Here is a 15,655-nt window from a genome sequence, read left to right as displayed (position 1 = left end):
ATTTTATACACTTTAAAATGAATATGCAGGAATATATAGTATATTATAAATATAAACATTTCAAAAAAGTTTATATTATACATAATAATATTTATATGTATATATAAAATTACCAAAATTAAAGAATAATAAAATACTCCAATAATAGTAATTGCTATATTAACATTGTGAAGGAATGTAGTTCCTGTTTTTTTATAATTTAAATTCTACCATTTGAATTCATTTATTTATGTACTTATTTATTTTTTCATATCACTTTTTGTATACTTTTTTCTTCGTTCCCTTTTTCATAACACCATAATTATTGTTATGCATATAATATTTATTGCATATATATAGCTTGGCATTTTATTTATTTATTTTTTAATTTTTTCCTTTTTCCCCTTTATTATTTTACATAATAACTTTTCTTTTTTTCGTATTTTTCATCTATATAATTGTAAAACACATTTTCAAACCATATTACAAAAGTTATTATTTTATTTTTTACATTAACAATAAGAAAAAAAGCATATATAATTATAGAAAAATATTATAGTACTCTTATTAAACAAAGTAAATATTATATATATAGATCTATAAGATGAATCCCAAAAATAAACTAATTGATATCTGCACATCTCTAACCTTAGTAATACATAACACATGAATTATCAACTACCTACATAAAATTATCGAATAAATAAATAGAGTTAAATATGTATTGTGCGCGTATGAACGTGTATTAACTATGCGCTGTAAAAACAGCTAAACTCAATAAATAATTGTAATTTTTTCCGAATTTTATTTTATTTATTTCAAAAACTCCAGGAACAAGCCAAAGAGGGCATAACCAAAGAATGTAAATTGGTGAAGGAGCAAAATAAATATCCAAAGGATATACTATCGAAAAATTCATTGGACCAAAATGTCAATGCCCAAAATTCCAACGAAAGTATGACAAATAAAACTAAAAAATGTAGTAAAGCAAATGACATGCATAAGTAATAGTAGCTATGAGTGTTTTAAATGCGCTTTCTAAAAACGGATCAACATTTGTATAAATTGCATACAAATATAGAAACAAAAAAAAGAATTATAATGTAAAATTTTACAGCAGACGAAAATAGTGATGAAGAGGAGATACGAAAATGGAGAGAAAAAAGATTAATACAGCTTAAAGTAAAAAATGAAAAAAAAGGAAAAACATCATAAAAGTTATATAAAAACAATGCAAAACGTGTACACATTTTAATTTTCACATTATTCTCATTTCCCTTTACAAATAGAAAAGGCAAGAGCTAAAAAAAGATGGTGTTTATATAGATGTAATTGAAAAGGATTTCATACCCACAGTTGTTAAAAATGCCTGCGTAGTAAGTATCTATGTTTACCGACATGTTATTCTCTCTATACAAGCATATTCATGTAATACTTTATCACCCATTTAATATATATTTCCCATCTTTACTAATATAATTGGTTAAATAGGTTTGCCATTTTTATGATAACAACTTTAAACGATGCCATATTTTACATACCCATTTAATTAAATTAGCAAATATTCATTTAGCGACAAAATTTATTAAGTAAATATCGAAATAATAAAAATCGATAAATAATAATGTTTTATTAATATACATATTTTATTTCTTTAAATTTACATTCCTTGTCATTTTTTTATCTCCCTTTGTTTTGTCCAATTTCAGAGTAGAGGCTAAAAATTGCCTGTTTTTTATGAACAAATTAAGTATAAAGGCTTTGCCGAGTTTATGTCTTTTTATCGATGGGGTCCTCATTAAGACTTGTATTGGATTTGAAGATTTTGGGAGTACTCCAAAAAAAATGAAAGAAACAAAAAAATAAAATATTTATGTGTATATGCATAGTCAATATCTTATAACTACGCACGCAGTTTTACTTATTTTTATAAATTTATTTTCAATTAACAGATAAAGATGAATTTAAAACAAAGGATTTGGAAGTGTTTTTATTTAAAAAAAATCTTATTAGAAATACGGTAAAAAACATTATATACATATATACAAATGAAATTGAAATAAAAATAATTTAAACAAAATCACAATTGATATAATAATATTTAAAAAAAATATATGATTTTTTTTGGAAAACTAAAAAAAAATCGTATTTTCAAATGTATCCTTCATAAAATATAAATAACATTTTTCATTTTTTTAAGGAATACAACGAAAACGATGAAGAAGATTAATCGGATTTAAGGATTTCCTCTTCTCCTCAGTTATTCCATTTTAATTTAGTTATTATTACTTTATTAATCTGGATATCCGTTTATATATGTGTGGATTTACTTTCATGGTTAATATATTCAGTATTTTCACACACGCATATATACATTCTCAATTTATACTATTTCATACATACTTGCTAAATTATCATTTGCTCTTGTTCATTATAATTAAAAACAAATCAGCTGTATATATTCACACAAAAAAATATGAGAAATTATTTTTTTTTTAATTTTTTCCTTTGAGCATTGATTTGTTTTTGTCTGCTTATGGCTTTACTTTCACTTATATAAAATAACATGGGATTTTTTTCTTTTATTAAATAAAATGGATATCGTAAATGCAGTAAAATTTTATACACATGCAATAATTTTTTTTTATAATTACTTAAATTATTTAATAAACTATTTTCATATTTCAAACCAAATTGAATTTCTTTATTGTCAAATAATTCCCCCCCTTTAATACTTTCATCATATAATTCTTCGGGCAATTCTTGAATGGCCCTAAAAACATTTTCCCTCATTTTTTCAATGTGCCTTGCGTATCTTTGCTCTTCCTTCTAAAATAGGTTTAAAAAGTAACGAAAAAAAAATTAATAAATATCCATATATAAATACTTTTCTTCATTATATATGAATAATACGCAAATTGTGCGATTATGTATACGCGTTTCCAGTTATTGGAATTAAATGTTACACACATATATATGGATAGAATTTTGCCGATTTTATACCTCCTTCAAAAGTTGGTACAATTCAAATTTCTTTTGATATTCTACTCGATCTTCATATGTATCGTTTGCATTTTGTGGACTAAAAATTAAGGACAATAAACTGTCTAATTTACTTTTGTCTTTGAAAAACGATGCTGTGTCAATTACATAAGCTGGTGGTATATATGGCAAGTATCTCGTTTCTGATAAATCACTCTTTGCTTCCAAGCTTTAAAACATCAAAAAATATAACATATATAATAATTTTATTTTTTACATAGCTATACTTTGGAATATTGTTTCTATATTTTAAGTGGAGCAGCTTACCTTTCTTTTTTTTTTTTATCTTGAACGTTTTTTTTTTTTGGAGGCGCTCTCATTGGTACAAAAGACAACGGACAAGAATTTTTACCCCATAAAGATACTCGTGACAACATTATTAAATATATACAATAATTTTATTCCGTTAAATGTGTATTTTTCTTTCTATATACTATAATGTCATTATCTTTCGTATTAAAAATTATTCTTATTTTTTACAGCTGTAAAATTATAAGTTTTTTTTTCGAAAATTAATTTTTTCCATAATTTTATTTTTCCTCTTTCATTTTTAATGCCCTTCATCAACGAATAAATGCTAAAATAAAACAAATATATATATGCTAAAAAGTGGAACAATATATATTTTTACACTTATAAAATGATATAATGTAAACTATTATCACAAATCACGACATAGCTATATTTGTTTTCTTATATTAGTGTAAAAAAAATTAACTCATTTGTGAACTAAAATCCTAAAACTATAATTACGTTCTTTTATTAAAAAATAAATAAATGAATTATTCTATAGTAAATACAAAGTAAAATATATTGGTCAACATTCTCTTTCAAAAAAATATTAAGGGGTAGGGAATATAACTATTAGTCATGTTAAAAAAAAATTAATATGCTACGTGTATAATGTTTTGTGGGAAATAAAACCGTTTTCGTAAAAGGCAATTTTATATAATTTTAACATTATTAGTAATATAAACCAAAATGTTTAAAATTTAATAAATAAACATAATTATCATACAACTATACATTTTTTAATTCTTAAAATAAAGGTTAAAAATGAGAAAAAATTGATATTTATTTTTTTGGATATTTTGAAGTTGCCACAATTGGATAATAATAGTGTAAATAGCAAGCACAAATATTAAAAATAATATTTAAGGGCATGCGTGAAAGATAATAATTTAAAAATAATTGATAAAAAGAGTTGAGTAAAAAAAAATGTGGGTTGTTACGATTAAATATATACTCAATACAAAATTGGGTAAATTAGTTTAATATAGAATTTACAATTTTATATTTTGTATAATTATAGTTCCAGGGTTCCACAGTATTCAAATGATTTGATAATATTTGTTGACTAAATGCCAGCAGCTACAATTACGCTTATAATACCAATTTCGAATAAATAAATTTATTTCGAATCAAGTTTAATAAATATAAAAAATTTACATGTTTATCAAATAAAATGACAGTTTTGAAAAAAAATGCATATATGTATATTTTTTGCATAAAACTGAGTATGAAAGGATGCCAATATATATAACATGCATATGTTCACTATTTTATTATAGCTATGCATATTATTGGATAAATTATATATACATTTTTTTTAATGCAACTTTTTAGAAAATTGTATCACCTTTTTCATTTGTCTCTTGTTACCTTTAGACTTTCCACATATTTACTATCATTTGTTTTTTTATTATCAATCATATTATTCTATGCTAATAATATATTATATCGTTTTAAATTCGTAGGTTTAACTTTGGATGATCCATCAACATTCTCAGAATGCGGTAATTTGTCATTTTCTTTTACATTTTCCTATATTTTTTTTTTTATCAGATTTAAAGGTTGATCGTCTACAGATGTATTCTGCTTTTCAATCTCTTCGCTTTTTTCCTTAAGGGTGTCCAAATTGTATTTCGCAATATCACTTGTATTAATTCCCTTCACCGTGTTGTATCTATCCCCCCTTCTATTTTTTTTTCGTTTGTGCTTTGACGGTTTAGCTCCCTCATTTTTGGGATGCTCATTATTTACCACCTTACTTTCATTTTTTTGTGCTTCACTTTTTTCTCTCATGGCATCTTTTTCATCTTTCTCTTTTGGGTTTGTTGATTTATGAGTGTCATTTTTAGGAAGTGGTTTAACTGGAATTATCTTTTTATTCTCAGCTTGATTATGATGTGGTTTTGTATCTTTCTTTGAATTAGTTGTATTTTTTTTATCTTCTGATTGCTCACAATTATTATTATCACCTTTTTTATTTATTTTTGGTTGTGCACTATTGGGAGTATTTTTAGGTAAAGGATTATGATATATTGCATCATTAGAAGGATCTTTATTTTCTAAAGATTTTAAGTCGTTATTTCCTTCATTTTCAGAATTAACAGTACTACTAGTTTTTTGTCCTGCGGGTTCAGAATTATCTATATTTTGTTTTTCGTTTATTAATGTGTTACTAACTTCATTTATACTAGCAGTTTTATAAAAATGAAAAATTCCAAGGAAAAAAAAACTAATGTATAGGATATTCATTTTTAGTATTATTTGTGGAACACATATATATACATATATTTGTTTGTGTGTGTGCTTTTTGCGTCTCTTAAAAAAATAATAATAATTATAGCCTAAAAGGGAAAAGTTAATAGCATATAATTTGTTTAGTAATTTATATTACTCAAATATATCATATATTGGTTCATTTAATTTTTATTTCTATTTATTTTTTTAAGGTGATTAATTACATAAAAGTAATACAGTAGTATCAATTTGTACTAAAAGTTTTTACAAAAAATATTTCAAGGGCCTAAAAGAGCAAGTAAACAGAACAGTTTATTTCTTTTCTATATTGTATATTTTTCACACATTTATGCAGCGTACACTAATATTTTCTTATCAATTTTCTTAACATATATTATATAATTTCAATGAAAAATGACTAATAATTTGATCGCAAATATAAGAAAAAAATAATTAATTAAAAACTATGATCATATTTTTTTTTCACCACCACACATTTATACACATAACATATTAATAAATATAAATCGAAAAATGAAGTGTATTAGTCATGCAACTACACACTATCCAACCAGCTAAGGTCGATTTTTTTTTTCTTCATACTTTAATTTCGATAATGCATGCTATTTGTTTATTCCATAAATCTATAAAAGACAAAAACGTGGATATATATAAAACAATTATGAAATTGCAAATAAAATAGCATTATCCACATTAATTTATTACGGAGGCATGCAATCGATAAATTTAAATAAATTGGAGAGAAGATTAAATAGTTATTTTATGCACCCCCTATTTTTCTTTCCTATAATTTTTTGGGTGATAGTTACGAGAATATTTTATCAAATAAAATAAATAAAAATTAAAACGCCTTATTTTTTCCAGTGCGTTTATATTTATATAAATATTTACATGCTCAAAAAATATATTTCATATAGGCTCTGTCTATTAAAGGGTGTAGAGCAATCGTTCGAATTTGAATTCAGTATATACAGATTTATTCTACTTTTCTGTATTCCAGTATACATTTTTGAATTATAACTTTTTTTTTTTCAATTATTTTTCTTTAGAGTAGTATAATGCACAAAATCACAAAATTATGGCCTTATTCTTTTTATAAAAATAAATGAGTATTGATATATTTTTAAGAAATGAATATAACCACATATATATTTATATAGTTTAGCTTGCTTATTTGCACAATTAAAATATCCAAAAGATAGTGCTCAACATATTATATCAATTCGAAAATAAAATCATTAAAACATTAGTTTAAAAATTGTTAAAAAAAATTATATCTTAAGTTACATTTAAACGTTATTTAAAAAAATATTATAAAACAACAAATGGATCGTTTATACATGCATACACATGTATATATTCCAACCCAATAAAATTATTATATTTTTTTACTTTGAAGTGTATTTACGGAAAGGATTTTTGAACAATTACGATATATTTTATCAAGAATACGCGTATATATAAATGCTCAGGCATCTTGATAAATAAATCTATAAAAAAATACGCATTTTCAAGTGAGAGTGGTTGTATTGTATGCCTTAAATATAAAATATAACTATATCAACAGATATTTTTAAGATTTTTTTAATGATCACTTCGTAACGTGACCAATATAAATATATATAGGTACATACTAACAAGCCTTCTTACTTTTAAATTTCTGAGTTTGCACTTTTCCCCTTATTAACTCAAAACAAATTGAAGCATATCCTTTGATAAATCACTAACATCGATATTTCCATTTTCATCATCTTTCTCGTTAAAAAAACTAAAAGCATTTCTCACGAATTTATCAGCATCCTTTTTTTGTTTAATCTCTTCTGTATACTCACTAGAAGCCGATTTATGAACAATGACCTCATTTTGGGGTTTTATTGGTTTTTTCTTTTTTTGTTCAGCATTTTTTGATTCAGTTGTACTATTTTCATTAGCTCTTGAATTGTCTGAATTTGTTTCTTGTGCAATTGTTTCTCTTTCTGTCAAACCTGTAGGTTTATTCACCGTGTTATTTCCAGCTCTACCATCTGTTCTTCCTCCCTCTGCAAGGGAAGCTTCGTCCGTTACGTTTGATCTTCCATCTTCTCTAGTTGGTGTTTCGCTTGTTACTTCATTGGATTCTTCTTCTATTGTTTCATTTTCACCATTATCCCATTCATCATCATCTTCCATATCTCCTTCTTCATCCTCATCTTCTATATCTTCTAATACATCCTGTAAAATTTCATCGGTTTCTTCTTCCTCTTCTTCCTCTTCTTCTTCATGTTCCTCTTCTGTTTCATCATTATCAAGAATAAAATTATTAGGATCAGATGATACTTCTAGTTCTATTACCATGGGTAGATTTTCTCCATCAGATGTTTTTGTAGGTGATATATCTACATCATTTGGAGATATACTTTCTTTATTAATACCATTTTCTCCATCCGTAAGTGGAACGTTTGTATTTGGTAAATTAGTAGGATTTTCAGTTGATGGATTTTGCCCTTTTGGAGATGGTTCTTCTAGAGATGGCTGATTTACTGAAGGTTGTTGATTTTCTGAAGATTGAGTTGGAAGTTTATCTAAAGAAACCTGTTCCGTAGGTTGTGTTTCTTTTTTATCTTCACCTTCTTTATGTTGTGCGTCTTCTTTCCCTTTTTCTGGTAATTTTGGTGGATCTTGTGCATCATCTTCGTTCTTCGGTGGATTATCAAGTGTCCCATCAATTCCTTTTTCGTCTTTTGGCTTTAAACTATCTTCGTTTTGAACTACTTCTACATTCCCTTTAGTTTTTTCTTTTGATTCTAATTCAGATCCTAATGTCCCTCTTGTTTCTAACCCTTCTATGGCTTTGGTTTCTGTTCCTATTCTTGTTTCTGGTTCTTTTCCTGCTTTTGTTTCTGGTTCTTCTTCTTTTTTTTCTTCTTCTGTTTCTGTTCCTGTTTCTGCTTTTGATGTTGCTCCTGCTTCTGCTTTTGGTCCCCCGTTTTCTACTGATAATGATCCTTGTTGCTCTTCTTTTGATGTGTCACCTTTAGAACGTTCTTCTTCTTCGTCGTCATCTTCTTCTTCATCGTCATCTTCTTCTTCTGCAGAATCCCCTTCTTCTGTTTCTTCCTTATCTTGTTTTGATCCACTAGCTTCACTATGTTCTCCCTTAGGCGTCCCTGGATCAGAGACCAATGATGAGCTATCACCAGATGTAGTTTGTTTTCCAGGTGCTTTATCTGTATCACTTGCATTCCCATTTACTGGATCACCTCCTGAAGGGTTTTCAACTGATTCAGAGTTTTTAGGGTCATCAGAATTTCCTTGAATTTGTTGATTTTCATTGTCTTCATTTTCTAAACCATCATTTTTATTTAATGAAAATAAATCCATAAAATTAGAGCCATTTCGCAAATTCCTCTGTTTATCTGTAACTTCAGTGGATACTAAGTTATTTATATGAAGACTAATAAGGAATAGAAAGATGGCTACGTTTATTGTTTTTTTCATTTTTTTATATATTTAACAATAAATAACAAAAAGTTGTATGCATGTATGTATATATATTATTTCGCAAAAATGGCTATGCATAGTACATTACACATTTATTTTCACTATTTTTATGATTGCACTAACATATTTAATCATATAAATTTCAAAAAGAAAAAACACAGTAAATATGATTTTGTATACACACACATGCATATATGTGCATAACCCCAAATTAAAAAGTTAGTAATATGGAGAATACACTTTTAATAATAATAAAATAGATATAAATATTATTTTTTAGGGAATAATTTTATATTATTACTTTTTATTTTACTTATTTTATATGCTCTTTTTTATTTTTCATAAATTTGGTTATAAGTAATATCAATATTGTGTGTATTTTATTTGTTTTACCTCGATAACATCAGTGAATGTCTTATGTTTTCACATTTATTATAAAATATTATTTTATTTCATCATTATGTTAAATTTCCTTGATCTTATGATGAATTAAAATAATATTTTATAATAAAACTACGAGAATAGTAAAAATATATGTTTTACTCTAATGAAAACCAGAACACGCAAAAAATAAGCATAAAAAAATATATACATAAAATATATTTGCTACCAGTAAAAGGGAATGAAAATTAATGGATAGACAATTAAAAAAAACAATTTTTTTAAATAAAACAAAATATAACTTTAAAAAAATATATTGCAATATAAAATTATTCTCCAATTTGTTCCGAAAAAAGTAAAACCAAATTAAAATTGAAATCGGAAAACCTTATATTTTTATAATTTTCTTAATTAATTTGCTCTAAAAAATTGCACAATGAGAATTGTAATACGACAAATACACATTGTTCTTTGAACTATTATGAAGGTTTATGTATATATTAGTCCTTAATATCTAGATAAGTTAACCACACACATGAATAATTATATATACATATATGCAGACTATATATTATTGGTTTATTATATAGTCTTTTTATAAATATAATATTTTAGCCGAACATTTATTATGAGAGGGAACAAAAATCCAGCTATATTATTCAAATATGTATAAAAATATTTTATTATAAAAAAAAATAATAAAGCCAATTAAAGTTTCTTTATATCGATTTAAAAAAAATAAACCTAATCTTTAAATGTAAATATAAACATATATTTTAAAAAAAAAGCAACAAGAAAATACAATACAATATTCATAATAATATACTTCCACTTTGGAGAACTTTGTAAATCTTCATTTTATTCCTTAACAAAATACAATAAATAACACATATTTTTTGACTTGTTTATTTTCAAAAAATGTGTGTGTATTGTATTACATGCATACATATAACATGCAAAAATATATATTAGCATATTATTATTTGCTAAAATTTGTTCAAAATTATCACATACTATAAGAAAAATATGATTATTTTAAAAATAAAAAAATTATAATTTACGTTAATATTATTTAATACTTCTTTATATGTTATATATAAAGTTACTTACATTTTCTGAAAAATTGGATAAAGTCTTTGAAATTCCATAATTACTGTCTATTAAATTCATCATCGATTTTACATAATCTTCGATTTTATTTTTGATATTTTTCATATTTGCATAATATTCAGAAATTAATTTTTTAGCTTTAGAATCAATGGTAATAGGCTCATTTTTCTTTTCTTTCTTTTTTGATGTTCTTTTTCTCGATTTCTTTGATATCTTTTCTTTTTCATTTTCGTTTGTTTTATTATTTTGTGGAATATCTTTGGCATCGGCAAATTCTATTTTTTCTTGATCACTGTTTTGGTCTCCTGTATATGATTCCATAATATTCATAGATTCATCTACGGAGTTTTCATTTTCTTCTTCGTTATCATATCTCATTTCAAAATTATTATTTACTGCAGTATCTTTGGTGCTAGTTTTAACTTTAGGATCATTTCTTGCTTCTTCTAAAATAGTTTGATTATTATTAGGCTTATTATTTTCATTTTTTTTAGGAATAACATCATTACTAATTTTACCATTAGATTCGGTATCATTCAAATTAGTGCTGTTTGTATTATTGTGGCTAGTAGGGGGGAACTCCAAAGTATTAGCATCGGCTTTCTTTTGCTCAGGAACATTGCTAGGAGCAACGGATGGAACCTTAACAATTGAACTAGATTCTTCTTTTTGCTTGTCATTTTCACTAGGTTCTTTTGTTTTAATATTACCATCTACAGTATTACTATCTTCACCGATACCACTTTGAACTCCTTCGGTTTTACCTTTTGTGTTATCAATAACATCTTTAGTTGAAGAATCAGAAACAGAAGCCTTGTCACTATTTTTATCAGTGGCATTTTCCTTCTGTTGCGTTTTTTCCTTGTTAGTGCTATCTGAAGAAGTATCTTCATTTTTAGGGTTAATATGTACATTATCTTTATTACCAACACTTCCTTCATTATTAGGTTGTTTGTCATCTAATGTTGTATCACATAAACTTGATGAATCATTAGCAGATTTATCATTAATTTTACCTGGTGGCGTTACATCTTTACCTTTTATGGGCTTATTAAATATAATTTGATTATTTTGTTTATCATAATTTTGAACAACATGATTTGCATCACCAGTTTGTGATTTTTTATCACCTAAAGAACTTCCAGAAATTTCTTGAACTGTTTTATTCATATCAGTAGGGCTATCGCCTCCTGAATTGCTTACCGTTTGCATTTGATTTTTATTATTTGGATTAAGGGGAGTTTTTTGTACACCATGTTCAGATGGAATATTTTCATCAACTTTGGGAAGGGTATCTTCCTTTTTATCTAACGAGGTATCCGGTTGTTTCTCTTTTTGATCAGTGACATCGCCTTTATCTGAGGTACCATCGGATTTTTTTAAAGTATCAGAATTGGAACCTTCTTTGTCAGATACTTTGACGGAATTAGATGGTTGTTTTTCCTTGTTTTCTCCGTTTATATTTTCTTCTTTACTTTCTGGTTGATTTTCATCGTTACCTTCTATTACAAATTTTTTTTGATCATCTTGAAAGCTTGTTTTATCTATAGCATTTATGCCTGCTTGTGAGTTATTTTTGTTTTCGTAACTATTTCTCAAGTTAACGGATTTTTTCACTGGAATACCACTTTCTCCATATTTAATTCCACAAACAAACAAATTTAATAGAACCAAATAAATTGCAATATTAATTTTTTTACCCATTTTTTATTTTTAAAACAAAAAGTACAAAAAACGAATAAAAGACTAATCAAATAAAAACTTTATAGTTAAACAAAATTTAGTTATTTTGAGATGTTCTAAAATTATTATTATTTATTTTATTAAACATAATGCTAAAAAATAAAAATAATTAAAAGGCATTTAATAATATTGATATAATACAATTTAAAAAATGTTGTGCAACATTGAAGACTACTTTTTAAAATAATTTTTTTTTTTCGTCAGGTTAATTTGTATTTGAGAAAGACAATGCGCACACTTATTATGTGTAAATATTTTAAAAATTTTTATCAATTATTTTTTGTTGAAGAGTTTCATAATTATTATCCAAATAAATAATATAAAATAAATAAAATAATTAAAAATATTACAAACTAGCATATCTCCAACTTATATACAGTTTTCTAAATAAATAAAAAATAAAATAAAATAGTTTTAAATGTTTTTAAAATAAATACATACATATGTATTTCTATACAACCAAAAAATGTGTTATTTGCACACACCAAGGAAAACAATAAATAAAATTATATTGTGCCAACAACAATAATAATATTAATAACAGAAAGAGGAAATGTAAATTATACCAATTTTGTAATTGCCATATGGGCATTTCACAAGTATATGGTAAATATACACGTATTTGTTCTATCGGTAATGAAGAACTATAGAAGGGTAATGCATAAAATAAATACTCATTCTTTTTTCTCTTGTTCTTTTTTTTTGATAAATTTCGAAAATAAAATAACTATAATACAGGTTGCAACTTTAGTTGTTCTCCTTTTTGTTCTGATCTGGCAACTATAGCGTTGTTGCATAATATGGGAACATAGTAAAAGATATGCATATAAAGATACACACATATATAAAAACAATTTAATATTGGATTTTATTTCAAACCTTATTTTAATTTAAAGTATAACATATTTTTATTTACTTATTTAATATGCCCCAATTAAGCTATAGTAAAACGATAAAATATTTTTTTTTAAATTGAAAAAAAAAAAATATGATTATAATAAGTTTTATTTCACTAATCATAATGAATTGGCAATACAAAAAAAATATAAAATAAAATCAATTCATGCATTTAAGCGTAAACGAAATAAACGCAAAATTGCGCGCTTTTATTTGTTACATCAAAAAAAAGATACCATATGTAAATATGCATATGAACTCAAAATTATGAATTTTAAAAAAATAGTACAATTGAGATGCTATATTTAATTACTAAAATAAATGAAATAACCTTAAAATTCTTCATTTATCGCCTGTTGTTATATATATGTATATGCATATCCCCTCTCAAATATCTTCTTCCATCAAGACATATTCATTTATATCTTGTGCGAAATCTTGAATATCGCTAGAAAATTGATTATCGTCAATATCACTTAAAGCATTATTCAAAATATTTTCATTTTCAGTTTTAGCATCGTGGTTTCCTTTATATTCTTTTATAATAAAATGATTACCATTGTTATTATTATTAGTATTATTACTATTATTAGTTTGGTTATTATCAGTCACTTCATTCGTATTTGTATTATGATTATTTCTCTGTTCATTTGTTGTGGTTGTTCCGGTTTCGCCTTCATTTTCTTCTTGCCCATCCCTACTCATGTCTATAGCCTCTTCTAACTCTAACTCTAACTCTAACTCTAATTCTTCACTATCATCACTATCTTCAATATCCCCGGTATGTTCAATAATTTCAATATCTTCACTATCTACAATATCTTCCTCTTCTTCATTATCACCACCTTCATCCAATTGTTCATCACATACTGCTTCATTTTCATCTGGCATGGTTTTCGTATCATTTGTTATATCTTCTATCGCATTTTGAACTACTGATGCAGGCTCCGCTTCAATCCCAGAATTAGGTGTTTCTGGTTGTCTGGTAGTGATTATTTTTTTACACTCCTCACAATTTGGATCATTAGTAGTACATTGTGTGCAGGCTTGAACATTTTCTCCATCGCGGTGGACAGTATCAGTTTTAATCTTTGCGCATTCCTCTCGACAAGCATCAGTACATTCTGTTTGGCAATCTAGACAAGATTCATCATGGCAATCTGGACAATCTTCACAACCTTCATGGCATTCTAGGCAAGATGCATCATGGCAACCTTCACAACCTTCAGTGCATCCTCTTCCACACTCTGCACATGAATCCTCAGTATGGCCATCTTGTGAATGGTTTGTATCAGTGGATTGCAAGCTTTTACCCTGAGGAAGATTACTAGAACCTTGAGTACCCGATTCACCATTTTTAAGTGTCTGTGTCGTGTCACCCACAGATATAGCATCCTCAGATTCCCCATGTATATTTCCATTATATGAAGTGTTATTTAAATCTTCATTTTTAGTAAGATAGCTTCTTAATCTATATTTATTTTTATTTGTAACATTTCCATTTATTTCACTAAAATAAGAACTTAAAAACAAAAGAGCAAAACTAATTTTCATAATATTATTTTTCATTGTGAATTTATGTTTAAAAAAATAAAATAAAATAAAATAACAATAGTGGTTGTAATACTAGTAAAGGTAAAATAACTATTTGTGTGCAAAAATTATAATTAGTAACTAAATGCCAGAATCATTGAATTATATTAAATATTTAATAAAAATATAGAAATAAAATAACTCTTCTTTTTAATTATAATTTTTGTTAATTGTGAAAATCAAAATATATATAAAAAAATTAATTTTAGTTATAAATTGTATGTATTAATTTTTTTTCCTTCACTCCGATGCTATAAATTATAATAAGAATTAATCGACCTAAATTTCCTAATTGAGTGTTCATTACAACATTAAATTGTATAAAAAAAAAACGAAAAAACGAAAAAAAATTAACATTGCAATTTTTTAAAAAAATAAATTCATGATTTTCCAAATAATGTAAATTTTATTTTTCATTTCTTGAATGGATAATAGTCATTATAATTTTCAATTGCACACACACAATTATCCAAATAAATATGGGATATTAAAAAAAAAAGGATTAGTAAATCAGCATCATAACAACATATTAAATTAGGATAATTAAAAAATATACACACTACAAATAATTTAGTGCAATATAATAAATTATTATTTAGAAAAAAAAATTGTAGGATTGTTCTAATATATTAGATTAATACAATTTTTCATTATTTACAAGATATAATAAAAACGTTGTTAATATTAATTTTTTATACTTTGTAAAAGACCCTATAATTCTTTTAAACATTTCAATAGTTTTCTCATAAAAAATAAGAACAAAAGGTAATTATAGCATATAAACATAAAATTTTAAGAATATATTCTTTAGCATATTTCCTATCACATCTCCAAAATTATGTGATAATTTGCATATCCTATAAGGATAAAATTATATTTATTT

The 15,655-nt window shown here is 25.2% G+C and overlaps 6 protein-coding genes across 6 annotated transcripts; 1 reads left to right on the top strand and 5 right to left on the bottom strand.

Moving 5' to 3' along the window:
* Positions 1-583: 583 nt before the first annotated feature.
* Positions 584-2,209, top strand: PBANKA_0519700 (phosducin-like protein 2, putative; the record flags this gene model as incomplete). Its single annotated transcript, XM_034568450.1, has 8 exons — positions 584-631; positions 811-934; positions 1,097-1,161; positions 1,269-1,355; positions 1,471-1,568; positions 1,689-1,810; positions 1,932-1,999; positions 2,180-2,209. The coding sequence occupies 8 exons, from the start codon at positions 584-586 to the stop codon at positions 2,207-2,209; spliced, it is 642 nt and encodes a 213-aa protein (XP_034420438.1).
* A 254-nt stretch (positions 2,210-2,463) lies between these two features.
* Positions 2,464-3,398, bottom strand: PBANKA_0519600 (conserved protein, unknown function; the record flags this gene model as incomplete). Its single annotated transcript, XM_034568448.1, has 3 exons — positions 2,464-2,808; positions 2,983-3,190; positions 3,289-3,398. 3 exons carry the CDS (start codon positions 3,396-3,398, stop codon positions 2,464-2,466), a joined length of 663 nt encoding a protein of 220 aa, XP_034420437.1.
* A 1,447-nt stretch (positions 3,399-4,845) lies between these two features.
* On the bottom strand, positions 4,846-5,562 carry PBANKA_0519500 (conserved Plasmodium protein, unknown function; the record flags this gene model as incomplete). Its single annotated transcript, XM_034568447.1, has 1 exon — positions 4,846-5,562. The coding sequence occupies one exon, from the start codon at positions 5,560-5,562 to the stop codon at positions 4,846-4,848; it is 717 nt and encodes a 238-aa protein (XP_034420436.1).
* Positions 5,563-7,251: 1,689 nt separating this feature from the next.
* On the bottom strand, positions 7,252-9,045 carry PBANKA_0519400 (conserved Plasmodium protein, unknown function; the record flags this gene model as incomplete). Its single annotated transcript, XM_034568446.1, has 1 exon — positions 7,252-9,045. One exon carries the CDS (start codon positions 9,043-9,045, stop codon positions 7,252-7,254), a length of 1,794 nt encoding a protein of 597 aa, XP_034420435.1.
* A 1,467-nt stretch (positions 9,046-10,512) lies between these two features.
* Positions 10,513-12,243, bottom strand: PBANKA_0519300 (conserved Plasmodium protein, unknown function; the record flags this gene model as incomplete). The annotated part of the gene is made up of 1 exon (XM_034568445.1): positions 10,513-12,243. One exon carries the CDS (start codon positions 12,241-12,243, stop codon positions 10,513-10,515), a length of 1,731 nt encoding a protein of 576 aa, XP_034420434.1.
* Positions 12,244-13,566: 1,323 nt separating this feature from the next.
* On the bottom strand, positions 13,567-14,748 carry PBANKA_0519200 (conserved Plasmodium protein, unknown function; the record flags this gene model as incomplete). Its single annotated transcript, XM_034568444.1, has 1 exon — positions 13,567-14,748. One exon carries the CDS (start codon positions 14,746-14,748, stop codon positions 13,567-13,569), a length of 1,182 nt encoding a protein of 393 aa, XP_034420433.1.
* Positions 14,749-15,655: the final 907 nt, after the last annotated feature.

The sequence above is a fragment of the Plasmodium berghei genome (genome assembly GCF_900002375.2).
Source record: "Plasmodium berghei ANKA genome assembly, chromosome: 5".
Lineage (NCBI taxonomy): Eukaryota > Apicomplexa > Aconoidasida > Haemosporida > Plasmodiidae > Plasmodium > Plasmodium berghei.
This window is presented reverse-complemented; position numbering and strand designations above follow the sequence as displayed.